This window comes from Ilyonectria robusta (genome assembly GCF_021365365.1).
Source record: "Ilyonectria robusta strain PMI_751 chromosome Unknown BGZ61scaffold_37, whole genome shotgun sequence".
Classification (NCBI taxonomy): domain Eukaryota; kingdom Fungi; phylum Ascomycota; class Sordariomycetes; order Hypocreales; family Nectriaceae; genus Ilyonectria; species Ilyonectria robusta.
In genome coordinates this window covers 111,057-125,500 of record NW_025764471.1, presented here as the reverse complement: position 1 = coordinate 125,500, position 14,444 = coordinate 111,057, and the positions used below count along the sequence as shown (strand labels likewise).

The following is a 14,444-nucleotide window of genomic DNA, read 5'->3' as shown; positions in this document are numbered from 1 at the left end:
GTCCTCCTCGGACATGCCGCACGCGGTGTTGGCGGTTTCCCTGCAACCCAACCGCAGTCGACAAAGGGAACACAACCACAAAGTGGTCCTAGGGGTAAGTAACAGATCAAAAAGAAAGTATGTACAGATTATAAAACACGAACGCGACGCCAGCAAGCTTCCTTGCCACTATCGAGGCAGTTCCCCTGAACAGAAGTGAAGCATCCAACCCGTTCAAGCCATTCCCGCAGCAATATTGCGGTATTGAGAATTGGGGTAGTGAAGATAGTTCTTCGTGAAATTTAACGACCCAAGAGACTTAAGGCTGGTGCCGATGAGCGAGTCCGAGCCCTTCTTGTCTGCTGAGGCCTCCCAGAACATGCTGCCGCCGAGGCCAAGACTCTTAAGATAGGATACCTTCTTTTTGATCATATCAGGAGTGTCGAAAGAGATGAGCTCCTTCGTGCTCGTGTCGTAGCTATAGTAGCCCTTAGCTACATCGTCGTAAGAGACCGTAGCCCCACTCTTTGGCAGAGCCTTGTAGTCCCAGACTCCGTTCTCCCAGCTTCCAGGCCCGACTCCTGAAAAGGGCTGGCCAATGCCCGAGGTGCCCTGGAACGAGCGGCCGTAGATGGGCATACCAAGTACGATCTTCTTAGCGGGGACGCCACCGTTGATGTAGGCCTTGACAGCGTCATCGGTGTTGAAAGGAGTCGAATTAGGGTTGTCGGTTCTTTTGTAGACGTTGGCGTTGTGGCCCGAGTAGGCGCTCCAGGAACCTGCATAGTCATACGCCATCAAGTTGATACGGTCAAGAAGGGCTCCAAGTTCTTTCATATGGAGCTTTCCATAGTGCTCGGAGCCAGCTGGGGCGGCGATTGATAGCTGAAAGTGGTGCCCGGGTGCGTACTGTTTAGCATACGAATCCAGTTCATTTCGGACAGCCTGGAGTAGAAGGATCATATTGGACGCCTCGGTGTCATTCGCGGGGTATTCCCAGTCAACGTCAATGCCATCAAAACCCCAGTCCTTCATAAGAGTAACAGCTGACTTGGCGAATGTAGCTCGTGTAGCAGCGGAGCTAGCAGCAGCTGGGAAGTTGGCCGACCAAGTCCAGCCACCGATGGAGAGCATAACCTTAAGCTTGCGGTGGGCCTTCTTGAGAAGGTAAAGTTGCTTGACACAACCGTATGCGTTGATGCCAGGCTCATCCCAAGCTGTGAAAGTATTCGTTAGCAAATACTCTGAATAGGTCATTGAGCGAGATATCCTTACAGTCGCCTGGATAGTGTTTCTCTAGGTCGGCGTAAGAGTCACCAGTGTATCTTGGATGGCATCAGCGAGATGATTAAAGCTAGTAGTTGGTTGGTAATACTGCTTACACAGTTCCATCCGCCCGCACATTCATGAAGGAATACAACACGTGTGAGATGTGGGAGGCTGGGAGGTCCTGAGGCTGATAGTTCCTCCCATAGATGCCCCTGCAACCAGTGAGACTTATGCATGCTTTCGCTTACAAGAGGACGGCACGTACCAGTTTGTGAAGTAGACCGAGTTGGCGTAGCTAGTTGCTGTCTTGGAGATGCTAGTCTCATCCGCTGAGTTGATTAGACTCCCCAGGCCCACGGGGGGTTCGATTGAGGCGACCATCGCGAGCGATATCACAAGAGGGTTAGACGTGGTGGTTCTTTGATTGGAGGGAATGGGCAGAATAGAACAGGGTGGATCAGACCGCTCAAGTTTCCAGCATCAGCTTGCAATGAGGAAAAGAGTGTCGAAGAATGCGAATGTGTGATGCAGAACTGGACCAAGGGGGCGTTCATGCTGCTGTTTTATACCCGTTCGTTCGTTTTTGGCAGTCTGAGACAGGTGCAGTTTAGGGTTACCATCGCTGGCATCACGTTCAACCTTACCAGTTGCTTTCGGTAGGATCTCAGTTAATCACAAGGGACGTCGAGATGGTTACGTTGCGTGCCCGTGTGTTCATCTTAAGTCATTCCTACAAGATGAAGCGGTAGGAGCAAACACATGCTAAGGCACATCAGAGAGGTGATCACGACTAAAACGACGTCTTCTTGGAGTTTAGGATCGTGATGCTACCGTCATTTTCTCATCCTCGGCTCTCATCTGACTGCGAAATCTAGCGTCAGAGGCAGCTGGGCATGCAGCGGAGAGATAGATAGACTAGACAAGGGTCATGCCCTCTCATCTTGCAGCCGTCGAGATGTGATGGCAGTGCAAGGGGTCATTTGATGGAGGCACAAGCTCAAGACGCAGGTGGGAGGCGTGATAGTGGCACGAGATTCCTTGCCTGGGGTCTCGCGCCAGACTGAACCTCCTGGTAACGATCCGTACATGTTGACTCAGTTCAACATGGAACACACACTTACACTGAACGGTTTTCTTCCGTTGATGCCGCTCTTGGGCTAGGTTGGTGTGGTGAAAGAGACATCCTGGACACTCGTCGGAACAAGAAGTTGGATATGTAATGCTGAGCAGGGATTAGAAAGCTCTCGGTGACCATGGCAGCGGGGGAACAGCTGCTCCAGGACCCCTGGTCGACTGATCATGGGATGAAATCTCGGCGGCTTGCTTTAAGGGCCTGATGTTGATGTGGCGGGATGTTGGGTCTGTGGAATACCGTTACATCTGAGCAGGGAAGGGCGATGGCCAATGGGACATAGGAGCAAGACATATAGCGGCCGGGACAACGGACAAGGCCCGGGGTCGACGCCACTGAAGCTATCTCCATGTTGCCAGTGTCGCTGTAAACGATTGATGGATTGATGATGTGATGAGGAATGGGGTCTCGGGTGCTTCAGCTGGATAGCCTGCCACCCTCCCTCACGGGTAAAGCCGAGCGAATGAGCGCGCTTGGTCCAGCGGTCCTACACTCCATCTTGGGGCCCCGCCAATTGTGGTACAGGGGGTAAGTGGAGTAGTGAGAGTACCAAGATTCGGCCAGTCCCACGGCAGTTAGGCTCACTTTCACGGTCCGGGTCCCCCAGCGGTATTTGGAGACTGGCACACAGGCACAGGAGTCTTGTGAGCTGAGACGCGCAGTATGGACGCCGACTCGAGTTCCAGGAGAGGCCGTCCAGCGCTGGTCTGCTGCTCCCTCCCTTTCAAGTCCCCGAGTAATTACACAGAACTTGACCCTCGGCTCACCTTGCAGGGCCTGGCAGGCCGCAGTGCATGAATGAAATTTATTCCGCCCGGGAGGACAAACCCCAAAGGGCCAGCACGCTGTGCAGTTCCAACGATTGGTCTTGATCACCTAAAAGCCGCACATTCTTACTCATACTCAAGATCAACGCAGCGGTAAGCAGCAGCCAAGCAATGCAACACGTCTCGACGTGCGGCAGATTCTTCAGCACGGCGGAAGTGGCAAATATGATGCGCTGGGGTTATGATAGAGATGGAGAAGCCTTACAGGTGAACTAGGAGTTTTAGCGGGCGTGGCATAGACAGGTTTGGACTGGGGACGCGCAACAAAGACGATTGTTAAGCAGCGATTGGCATGTCTAAGCGCATTGTACCCTGTTCTGGAATGCCATTTTCACTTTGAGCGTGATCGGGTTGCGTGGCAGCCCTGGGGAGGATTTTCATAGCCTCGGGACCCAGGAAGGCACATGGACGGCTTGTGGTCGCTAGACTAACTACGGCGAATTGTCTCAGTATCTGACAACGCCTCTTTGGTGAATGCCACCTTGAGTTAAGTGGTTGGGAGCAGAAGAGAGACGCAGTTCACGAGAGGCATGTCTCTAGACGGAAAGCCAGATGACTTGGTGTTCAGCAGGCGTCGTCATCAAATCAATAGCGTGTCTGAGCAAGAGACACTATGAATTTTTTTTTTCTTCCTCTTAGCATATCACTAATGTTACCTCACTGGGCTGAAGCATGCGAAACGATAGTCAACAACTGCGGCAGAAAGCCCCCCCCCCGAGCTTTCGTCTTCAAAACATCAAAATGACTCAGAGCACCGCGCTGGCGGGTATTAAGGCCTCAAAGACGTGTCCAGTTACGTCTTTTGAAGCTCATTCAGAGCGCCTTTTGTGCAAATTCGGGGCTTGTCTCCTGGCCGTTTGTTGACGGGATGTGGCGAGCTCAGCCGACGCCGTCCACCTGGTGACCCTCCCTACTACAGGCACACGCAGCCACAGGCAGGCCCTTATGGATTTCCCTTTTGGATTGGATGCCAATCGGTCCATCCCATTTAGATACTCACCATCATCAACGCCCAGAGTTTGAGACTGAGGACATGCGCCCAAGACACTTGATCTGGAATGCGCGAGCGGCCTTGATCGAGGCTGGCACTCGCCCCAGGCGCTCTTTCTGAGTTTTATCAAAACTTGGAGGCAAGAGACAAGGCGTCTCGACCACATGGACCCGCGAAATCCATCGATGCAACCCGAGACCTCCAACCATTTCCTGTGCCTTTCCGTGCCTCATTCACCCGCCGTTCCTCTACGGTACTTCCAGCCAATCTGCGCCATCCTTCGTCCTAGAAATCCAATTTCTCGAATCAGTGCTATCCTTGCCCGCCATCTTTATCGGTACCTGAAGGGTCTTGAGCCCCGTTGCTGGCGTTAACTCACTAGTCCAGCATTGCTTTTGGTGGTCGATTCTAGCCTTAGTCTAGCCTCCAGCTCCAGTTCCAGGTAAGCCACGCGCATCTGCCCTCCCACGCCCCGAGACACGTTCATTTCTTCCCGATGCTGGTGTCTAGCCTCATTGGTCGGTGGCCACCAAACTAGTGGTTTGCGCATGCGATGGTATCTCAGTCCAGGAGCATGGCTCTCGGCCGACTATATGAACAATGGACCCCCGTACCCATTAGACAGACATCCACCTCCGAGGAGCAAGCTTCCTTTAGTCTTGTAGAGGTTGCAGTCCTCTTGAGCAAGGCAAAATCCCATAATTCTTTGCCGTCATGAAATCCCACAACGTCCTCCCGATATGGCTTCTCTGGCTAACCCAGGGACAAGGGTTGACTATTCCCAGGAGACCTCGGCCGGTTCCTGGGACGAGTCCCATGAGGAGTTCAAGCGAGCCGAGACGGATGAGTTTGAATACTTAACAACTTACGCCAAAGAAGACATTATTCCAAAGAGCGAGACCGTCACCGTCAGCACCATCCGTGCTCCCGCCGGAACTGCCCTGCTTCTCTCTTCACTTTCATGCGTCGAGCCTCACACTGAAGGTTTTGTCATCACCACGGTCTCGAACCCTCTTGAGACGGAGCCTCCTCTTCTGACCGGCTCGATCCCGAGCCCAACGAGCCTGTTTCAGCCTGTCAAGACCACCACCGACAACCCCGAGGAGACGGGTCTAGTCAAGATGGCCACCAGCAACGACATATTTGCCAATCCTATCGACACCAGCGTTCCCCTCGCCATGTTTCAGAGGCAGAGAGATCACCCGTGCCCTCGAAAGGGAATAACTAAGACGGGTCCCCTTTCGACCAACAAGTTTTACTCCAACTTCTTCCTTGGAGACCAGAAAGGCCCAGTGTATACCTTCCCTTACTCGCTTGCATGGTCTGCTGGAGGAGGTCCCGCGGCGAGCTGGGGTATGGCTATCTCTCTCATCGACGCGAGTCAACGAGTATTTGGCCCGGTTCAGTCTAATGGCGCCGCGGAATACTACATCAACCCCGTCGGTATCCAATCTATGATCATCTCCGCCAAAGAGCTGGGCACCAACACAGTCCTGACGATGGACTCGCTCTCCCCTCACTACGCCAGAGCTATGCTTAGAAAGGACAGCTCGTCTGCACCCGCCATCACTTTCCCCATCGCTCAAGGTAGCGTCTTTACGACTGCCTACTTCAGCGGTGCCACGCCCTTCATTCAGTCCGGCGTCTACTTCAAGAGTATGACTCGAGTGGCAAAGGACCCCAAGACCAACGTGCGCAAGTTCAACTTTGTCCTCGAGGACGGCACTACCTGGCGCCTCTATGCATACAAGACCAAGGGCGACCCTCTTGACCTGAAGGTTGCCAACAACGGTCTTGCTTCGTCCTCGAAGCCCTTCTACGGCTTAATTCAGATTGCCAAGGATCCCAAGTCGAGCAAGTCGGAGGCCGTTCTTGATAACGGCTGTGGTATCTACCCGACTGGCATGACGATCAGCGGCTCCGCTGTCGGTGCTAAGGGCACCTACACCTTCACATGGTCAAAGTCTGGTCATGCTACCGGAACCTCTGGATGTTCGCCCTTCCCCACCACGTCAGCTCGTTCGACTCCAAGACTCGCACCGGGTTGAGGGGACTACAAGTTGCAGACGACGACCAAGGGACTAGGCATGGCGGTGGGAGGAACCACGTGGACCATGGTCGAGCCATCAATGCCCGTCAATATGAGATTCGCTCCTTGGCACACAAGCCTGGGCAGTCGAGGATTGTCCACTAGCGCCCAGAACATCATCAAGTCTATCGCGCAGTTGGAATTTTCGCAAGACATGATGGGCCAGTCTGATTTGGAGTCGATGTACTTTGCTGGAAAGGTTAGTTGCCGCTTCTCAAACGGTGGAGAATGACGATCTGACATAATGCAGGCTTTGGCCAAGTTTGGCTCTATTGTCTATGTCATTAATACCCTCTTGGGAGACAAGGCTCTCGGACAAGCTGGTCTGGCCCAGCTCAAGAAGGCTTTTGCCAAGTTTGGTTCAAACAAGCAGAAGTACCCTCTTGTCTACAAAAGTAAGCCACATGAACAACAACATTCAGATAGTACCTAACTGAAGGAGCCAGCCACTTGGGGTGGAGTTGTCTCATCCGCGTCGTATGTCACAGGAGACGCGAACGTTGACTTTGGCAACACTTACTACAACGATCACCACTTCCACTACGGTTATCATATCCTCACGGCTGCCTTTATCGGCTCCATGAATAGCACATGGCTTGCCGCGAACAAGGCGTATGCAGGCTGGCGATCAATTCAATTCCATCAATTTCGCCTTCGCGTGGCGTTGCGTTGACAGCTTACTCAGCATTTGGCCCGTGGAGTTGAACCACCGCATCTCCAAATTGAATTGATGGCGTTGAATTGAAGAGGTTGAACCGTATACGCGCGCCGAGATCCCCATCGCTTATTCCCTAGCGTCTTGGCCATCCTCCTCTGCCTCCCATATAATGCTATTCCCAGCCTCTCCTGACACATCAATTAACGTATCCACCGCGTCGATTAGGCCATTCCGCACCCACGACCTTAGTGTCTGAGTTATCCCTATCGTGCTAGCTTCCAATCGAGTCCGCAGCGGTGACACCATTTGCCCAGCAACACTAAACAAACGCTCGCACTCTGCCGACATAGGCGGCACCGACAGCAAGTCGAGAGCCATTCGTGACAGTCGGGGGTAATCTTTCCGTCTCTCCCACCAATATTGGATGGGATCCGTGACGAGAGAGTCGTTCTTAGCGTCGGGACTCGACAGCCAGTGGTCATATTCGTCATGGTCTGCATTCAGTGAACTTTCCAAAGACCATCTGCCTGCCAGAGACGAAGTCCTGTGGGCTCGGTGTCTTTCGAGCGCACTCATTGCCTTCAAACGCTTGAGTGGAGGTTCTTCACCCGAATTCGAAAGAGTCGGTAGTGATTTGTACTCTTCGTCCCACAGTGTCCTCACCATTCTTTTTGCCTCCTGAAGCCATGGCAGCTGTGCTTTGCCGGTCCATGTATTCTCGAAACATCCCCAACGCGAGGCTGGATTCAAAACCGCCGAAGCATAGTACGCTGGCGTCTCGTCAAGCTTCGTGTAGTAGTCGTTCAACTTGTCCCAACCCAGGTTAATGTTTATCTTGAAGTGTTCGGGATCCGGGTAGTTCTCCGCTGTTGCTTTCCACTCCTCCAGCCTGTCCATCAGGAATTCGTACGTTGAGGCAACGTCCCACATTTTGCCATATGCCTCAATACGGCCCCCTTTGCGTACTCGTCTTTGGGCGTCGCCCTCAAGCATTCGAAGTGCCTCCTCGAAGTCAACAAGCACCTTGTCCATCAACTCAATAACGTTCCAGTCGTTTTCGTTCAGAAGACTCTCCTCGCGGAGACACAAGGGCATCTCTTCCTTCCTTCTAACACCGTTGCGATGTTTCCTGTTGAATTCAATCGTGGCCTTCTCAACGAGGTCTTCGAGGAAGGGCCGCAACCTAAGGCCCCGCCGCATCATGTAGAGCGTCGACAACCAGCGAGTCTGGTTATCGCGGACAACGTCCAAAGGTTTCCTTGCTCGAGTCTTCGGACTGTCAGAGTGTTGAAAGAACTCTTCCTGCAGCGCACGGAGACGGTACGTCAGCTTGTCGGACCGATGGATCCAATGGACCAGGTTGTGGAGCTTTCCGATGGGGCCTTTCTTTCGCCAGATTTCGTGCTGGGCAGCACCAAAACCAGACTCCCCATCAATCTCTGCTTCGAAAGCCTCAGCCTTATGCCCAAACAACAGAGCTTTTACCACCAGGTTGAGGACGTGGCCGAAGCATCGCACTCTCCGTTTCTTCGGATCGAAACCCAGCGCCCCCGCAATCTCCTCCGTTGCTGTATCCATATTGCCAGCGTTGTCAAGTGTGATGTACCCCACCCTATCGAGTATCTCATAGCTCTCTAAGATCTCGAGGATCTGGACCGAAATATTCTCCCCCGAGTGGCAATTCTTCAACTCCGGCAGGCCAAGGACCAGCTTCGAAGGGACTCCATTTTTATCAATATAAAAACAGACAATCCCATATAGAGCGTGCCGATTCCTTGAGCGCCAGCCATCGAATGCAATATGGATTTGACCTGGGACACTCCTCAGGTGGTCGATTATGCGTGTCTTTTGTCGGAGATGAAGGTCGACAATTCGCCTTCGAATGGTATCGTGGGAGATATGGGCATTCGTCGCTGCGACCGATGGATTCAGGTATTCGAATGAGTCGTGCTATTCATACAGCCGTATTTTACTACCCGTTGGTTCATGTGGAGCAAGCTCCATGGCGAACCAACTAAGCAAGCTTAGTTGGCCACAAAATTGCGAGACAGCCACAAAAACGCGAGACAGCATCAGATTTAGTAGTAAACTAGGCGTAAAACCGTTAGCGTGGGAAGTACCCCTTGGCATCAAAGATCAAGTTCCAAAAATTTTCCCCGGTTCCTCTTCGGTTAACATCGACGCACCAAATTGCAAGCAAATCTGATATTGTCTCGCATTTTTGTGGCTGTCTCGCAATTTTGTGGCCAACTAAGCTTGCTTAGTTGGTTCGCCTTGAGGCTTGCCTCACACATGAACCAACGGGTAATGGCACAGCTCGTCACGTGAAACTCGGTAATTTCTGCCTTCTTTCCCCACCTTCCCCTCTACATACCCAAAATTCTATGACAGCTAGAGGTGGCCAAGAATCACATAAAAAGTCCCTCAGCCCAGGTCCAAAGACCTGACCACCATCTCATCTCGTAGGGACGATCGAATGACCAGGATGAGGTTATCGTCAGACGGCGTTGGTTTTACTGAGAGCCTCGAGCTAGCCCGGGTTCGCCTTTCACGTCTGCCTTGTGTTCCCCTATCCCTTGTATTTGTAGCTATTCGTGATCGACTCGATGACGGCGTTGAAGTCCGTGATGTGGGTAAATCCGCCTCGATGTCGGCTTGCGTCAGGTCTCGGCGGATACTCGGATTCAGCTGCCGTGTGTTGTGACGACTTTGGGGCTGCCTCACAGCAGCTAAAGCTGTTGATGATGGTGTTGATGACTGTGTTGATGATGATGATGATAATCTCGCAGTCTTGCTGCTATACGATATTGGTGATGTTATTGAGGAGTGATGTTGACATACAGGACTAGGTGATGTAAAGGGGAAGGAATGTCGGGCCGGGAGGAATTTCTAGGTCATGTGATATTTCACGTGAAAAGCTGTGCCATTAGCAAAACAGGGCTGTATGAATAGCACGACTCATTCGAATATGCGTCGAAGTCGGCAGTGCTCGGGCTGGCGGAAGGAGATGTTGGCGTCGACCACCCACTCGAGAAGCAGTCTCTGAAAGTGGTCCCTATCGAAGCGTTGAATGAGGGCGTTCGCGATAGCTTGCTCTTTAGGGTCTGAAGTGTCAAGATTCAGCATCTCCACGATGTTCCTTGAGGGAGTCTTCTCCTGCATTCCCTTCCAAAGAGCGGGCGGCCTCCTCTTCCCGGACTCGTCGACATGTCCGTGCTCCCTGAACAGATGCTTCTCGATATTCTGGGTGCCAACAGCAGAGAAGTCCGTTGTCTTGGGCTTAGGCTTCCGGAGGCAAGGCCCGCAAACCCATTTCCTCTTCGTGGGAGAATCGCGGGCTTGAATGTCGAAGCCATGCTGCCAGACCCACGAAGTCTGCCTGCCAGCACGTTCAGAAATCGAAAAGGCCGGGAACTTGTTCCATGGGAAGATTTTCCAATCGTCTGGCAAAGCATCCAAGTTGATAAGCGGCGCACTGGATGCGTTGCAGTCCGAAGGCCGCCGGCGCTTGACAGGTACGTTGGCGTCCATTTGGATCCCAGGAAGGAACGGGATGCATGTACCGGTAATGTTTTTGCTGAAGGCGGTCCTGAGGCGCGACGACAAGCCGAGACGCGTTCGCGAGCCCCTAGTACTGGGTACAGTTGGCACGTGCACAAAAATTGAGGGGCAAGAAGTACCAGTGACAAAGTCTAGCGGACGCGTCTGCCGGGGCTGTAGGTGCTACCCTGAACCACCGCCATTCTTGACGGATTCAACCGGTGGTCAACGTTGAAGGCATCTAGATGGAATTGAGCCCATCAACGTGAATGTGAAATGGAGTTGATGGAATTGACGCACGTGACTTCAACTTCCACAAAATTGAAAATGTGGAGTGGAAGGTGGAATTGATCGCCAGCCTGGGCGTATGCCAACACTCTTGTCCGTGGCATTGCGAATCCGAGCAGCAAAGACAAGTATTACCCCGAGTGGCGAAGCTTTGACTGGTACCACGGCCACAGCTGGGCAAAGGGCTTGTTCCCGATGTGGGACGGCGCGGTAAGTCTGAGGGTATCGACCGACGTGTATTGGGCATGAATCTGATTAGGATGCAGAACTAAGAGTCTAGCTCTGAGGATATCATGGCTCAGTACGCAATCAAGATGTGGGGTACAGTGATTAAAGACACCAACATGGTCGCAAGGTAAGCCGGGAACAGCATGAGCGATTGCAAAAGGCGCGGAAACTGATACTAGACACAGCAGAGCCAACCTGCAACTTGCCATCATAGCACAAAGCATGCAGCGGTACTACTACTATACCGCAGACAATGTGGCTCAGCCTAGCAACTTCATTGGAAACAAGGTCGCTGGTATTCTGTTCGAGAACAAGATTCATCATACGACGTTCTTCGACGCCAACATCGAGGCAGTCCAGGGCATCCACATGATTCCTATTCTACCCCCATCGAATCTGGCACGGACAAACAAGTTTGTCAAGGAGGAGTGGGATACCTACTTCAGCAACGGCCGAATTGACCAGATCGACAACGCATGGAAGGGTATTATTTACGCCAACTATGCGACTATTGAGCCTAAGAAGGCGTGGGACTTTTTCGCGGCCAAGGACTTTGATGCCAAGTGGATCGATGGCGGAGCATTGAGGACATGGTATCTGGCGTATGCTGGAGGTAAGTTTGATATCCTGGCTCCTCTGAAGGAACTAAGGCTAACTGTGATGCAGCGCTGGCTGGTGTTTAATAGACTTAGGCGGAGTTGATGAAATGCGTCATTCTACACCCCGTGATGTGCCTTGTGTACGAAGCCATCGGGTCAGTCGAAATTACCCTTTTGAGTTTCGCGGTCATTGCACTAGCCTATTTGGGACTTAGCACCAAAATCTCTAGCCAACCAGAATTTAGCGGTCACGCACTAGCCTAATCAGGATTTCGCGGTCAACTCGGGGGCAAGCTCATTTCATCAAGCTGCAGGAACTTCAACACAGCCCAAGTCAATCACTGTATCAGTGTGGTTTGTAGGATAGCAATGTTAGCAATGTTGGGCTTCGGGTTGCGGGTTGGGACGTGCATTGCAATTATTACACAGCCGTTCCTGCCGACAGTCGATCTTCCGCTCGCCAACCTTTTGTTGCCTTTCTCTATGCTGTGCTTGTCGTGAAGCATTCGCCAATGTTTGAGAGCATTTTGAACAAATTCCAGTATGTTCATCGATTAAAACGGCTGCCAGCCCAGGTCTGACTCCCCGACACCGAGATTGGTGACAAGGCAAAAGAATTTGGTGTCTCGCGCCAAGGAGCTTAGTGTTGTAAAATCCCCGAGACATCCCAAACACATTTCATGGACTCAAATCTAATTTAGTCCGAATGGTGGTCCTCGGAGCCTGCCTGGGGAACGGTCGCCTCGGTGCACCTTTCGATGGCGTCGCAGGTTAGATGCCACGGAGAAATGCCGCCCACAACCTTCAACATCGCACGCAAATGCTACGTCTGTCAGTAAAATTACTTCGAAAATATAGAATTTAAGTGGCCTCCTAGAAGACGTACGTTTGTCGCCAGTGTGGCTGTAGAAATGAGTCCGCAGCGAGCTTGGGCGCCTGAATAGCTTGTCGCAGACCTTGCACTTGTGCTTCTTTTCTGGGATGGACGACACCTTGACGCTGAACTGGCCCATCATTGACTGGGGGGAGGGCGGGATTTGGGAGGACATCAAGCCCTGGGCCCTACGCAAAGTCCGTGAATTGACCGATTCGATATCTAAACCGGCGGTGGAATAATCGGACGCGGAATCTTCCCCATAGTAAGAGCTGAAGTTTCCAGTGGAAGAAATCGTGGAGCTGGTCGAGTGCGTCGAGGGGAAGCCGTAGGAATCCACGGACGACCGATCGTTGCGGTTGCCGTAGTTGTTCCGAAGGGCTGCGTGGCTCATGGCGACCATGCTATGGCTGGCATCGAGCGCATCAGCAAAGCCTCTCCGCTCATCCTGAAGCGACCTGGGAGACATCAGCAATTTTGAGCTGCGGCGCGGTCTTGCAGCCAATAGTAGTCTCAGTTGAGTTGACCAAGCAGTCAGAGAAAAACTCACGATTGGCTCCGAGTTGAGTCGGCCTGGGGAGCCATACTGAAGTTGGCTGCCAGCACTGGGGCAGGTGCATACCCCACGGTGTCGTACGGGGCCGCAGAGGTCGGTGCAAAATGACCACTGGCGGGAGAGGCAGACGCGGTATAGGAAGGGTCTACGTAAGCAGACGAAGTAGTTTGCATGCGGTTCATGCTCAAGAGATCTAGGGCAACATTAAGCCCTGCTGTTAGTGGATACCGGCCATAGACGAAGGGCTGTGGCTACCTGCAGAAGAGGTGGCAACGGGTATTGATACCATCGACGAACCACTGCTAGTGCTCGCACGGCGGCCCAGTTGCGGCGATTTTTCAGCCATGATGCCGGGCTTCATGGGAGGTTGCTGCCGGTTCTCGACGAACAGACCGCTCCCAGCCCCAGGGTGAGGCAGCGAGGAAGACGATGACATGTTTGAGAAGGCGGGTTGCTGAAAGGGAGCCTGGTAATGGAAGCTCAACGGAGGCCGGCACCGCAGGTGCGTCGTGTCTAGAGTCATGGCCATAGTGACGCCAGGACGGCTATGAGAGGTGGTGGTTCGCTGGACGTGCACGAAGTGTGTGAGTGAGCGTCGGGCGTGAGTGTGTGTGGAGGGAGAAAGGTTTGTTGATTAGATGCGGGATCCCGACTAGAAGAAAAGCCAGGTTGGGAACAAGCCACGGTTGGCATAGCACTCCAAATCAATAGCACGACGTGCAGCTCACGCGTAGTCAAGACTTCAAGGCTATTGGGTGTTATATGAAAAACCACTGGCAGCATGATGTGGGCTCCCAGAAGTTGGTCTACGCTGCGGAGGTTAGCGAGGAGATTTGCCAGCACGACGAATGACGCGGGTGCTCAGGGTTCCACAGCGGATCGCAGTGTCTACTCGCGTGGGGATTTCGTCGAATCGGTCCGTCGTCAGTGACAGCCGTTAGAACAATCCCTGTCTAGCGACAATAGTAGCGGCTCTGAACCGAAAATTGGGCTGGCCTTGACGTCGCGAATCAGCCAAAGAATAATTGCTCATATCGTGTGGCACGAAACTACGCCAGTATTGTCGCACAGATATGGTTAGACCGCCAAGATTCACAGTAATAGGTAGCGTCAAGGTCGGTCATAATAAGATGACTCTCAAGTCCCGGTACAGTATTTGAATGGTACGAGTATGAAGTTTAATTCTGTGGTCGAGCGCAGTAGAACGTCGCCCATTGCACGGGTTGGCAGCGATGGAGATGGTCAAATCTGCCTGACGCACAAGGATGTCCTTGTTGGTGTGCCATCTCGGCCTTAGCTGTCCCCGCTACTTCGGCTCAGAGACGTCCTATTACGTGTAACCCCTTATCATTCTTTTTGGTCAAACCATATGTCTGACTCGCAAGTGAATCCGCAATTTTAAACACTTTTCCCG

The 14,444-nt window shown here is 52.6% G+C and overlaps 4 protein-coding genes across 4 annotated transcripts; 2 read left to right on the top strand and 2 right to left on the bottom strand.

The window, feature by feature from the left end:
* Nucleotides 1-213: 213 nt before the first annotated feature.
* Nucleotides 214-1,629, bottom strand: BGZ61DRAFT_369481 (glycoside hydrolase superfamily; the record flags this gene model as incomplete). The annotated part of the gene is made up of 4 exons (XM_046241957.1): nt 214-1,196; nt 1,255-1,304; nt 1,362-1,460; nt 1,514-1,629. 4 exons carry the CDS (start codon nt 1,627-1,629, stop codon nt 214-216), a joined length of 1,248 nt encoding a protein of 415 aa, XP_046096113.1.
* Nucleotides 1,630-4,938: 3,309 nt separating this feature from the next.
* Nucleotides 4,939-6,960, top strand: BGZ61DRAFT_485495 (glycosyl hydrolase family 81-domain-containing protein; the record flags this gene model as incomplete). The annotated part of the gene is made up of 4 exons (XM_046249717.1): nt 4,939-6,190; nt 6,284-6,486; nt 6,538-6,682; nt 6,734-6,960. The coding sequence occupies 4 exons, from the start codon at nt 4,939-4,941 to the stop codon at nt 6,958-6,960; spliced, it is 1,827 nt and encodes a 608-aa protein (XP_046096112.1).
* A 4,127-nt stretch (nt 6,961-11,087) lies between these two features.
* On the top strand, nt 11,088-11,684 carry BGZ61DRAFT_539794 (endo-1,3(4)-beta-glucanase; the record flags this gene model as incomplete). The annotated part of the gene is made up of 3 exons (XM_046254833.1): nt 11,088-11,128; nt 11,190-11,614; nt 11,668-11,684. The coding sequence occupies 3 exons, from the start codon at nt 11,088-11,090 to the stop codon at nt 11,682-11,684; spliced, it is 483 nt and encodes a 160-aa protein (XP_046096111.1).
* A 394-nt stretch (nt 11,685-12,078) lies between these two features.
* On the bottom strand, nt 12,079-13,795 carry BGZ61DRAFT_151337 (uncharacterized protein). Its single transcript, XM_046237374.1, has 4 exons — nt 13,286-13,795; nt 13,025-13,223; nt 12,487-12,932; nt 12,079-12,423 (listed from the first exon to the last, which is right to left on the bottom strand). Exons 1-4 carry the CDS (start codon nt 13,557-13,559, stop codon nt 12,293-12,295), a joined length of 1,050 nt encoding a protein of 349 aa, XP_046096110.1. The 5' UTR covers nt 13,560-13,795; the 3' UTR covers nt 12,079-12,292.
* Between the last annotated feature and the right edge of the window lie 649 nt (nt 13,796-14,444).

Excerpts from the sequence above, each read along its gene's own strand:
- BGZ61DRAFT_151337 (XM_046237374.1), bottom strand. The coding sequence starts at position 13,559 with ATGGCCATGACTCTAGACACGACGCACCTGCGGTGCCGGCCTCCGTTG. Across the intron at positions 13,224-13,285 it reads CGTTGCCACCTCTTCTGCAG|ATCTCTTGAGCATGAACCGC; the intron begins GTAGCCACAGCC and ends ATGTTGCCCTAG. Across the intron at positions 12,933-13,024 it reads GACTCAACTCGGAGCCAATC|GTCGCTTCAGGATGAGCGGA; the intron begins GTGAGTTTTTCT and ends GATGTCTCCCAG.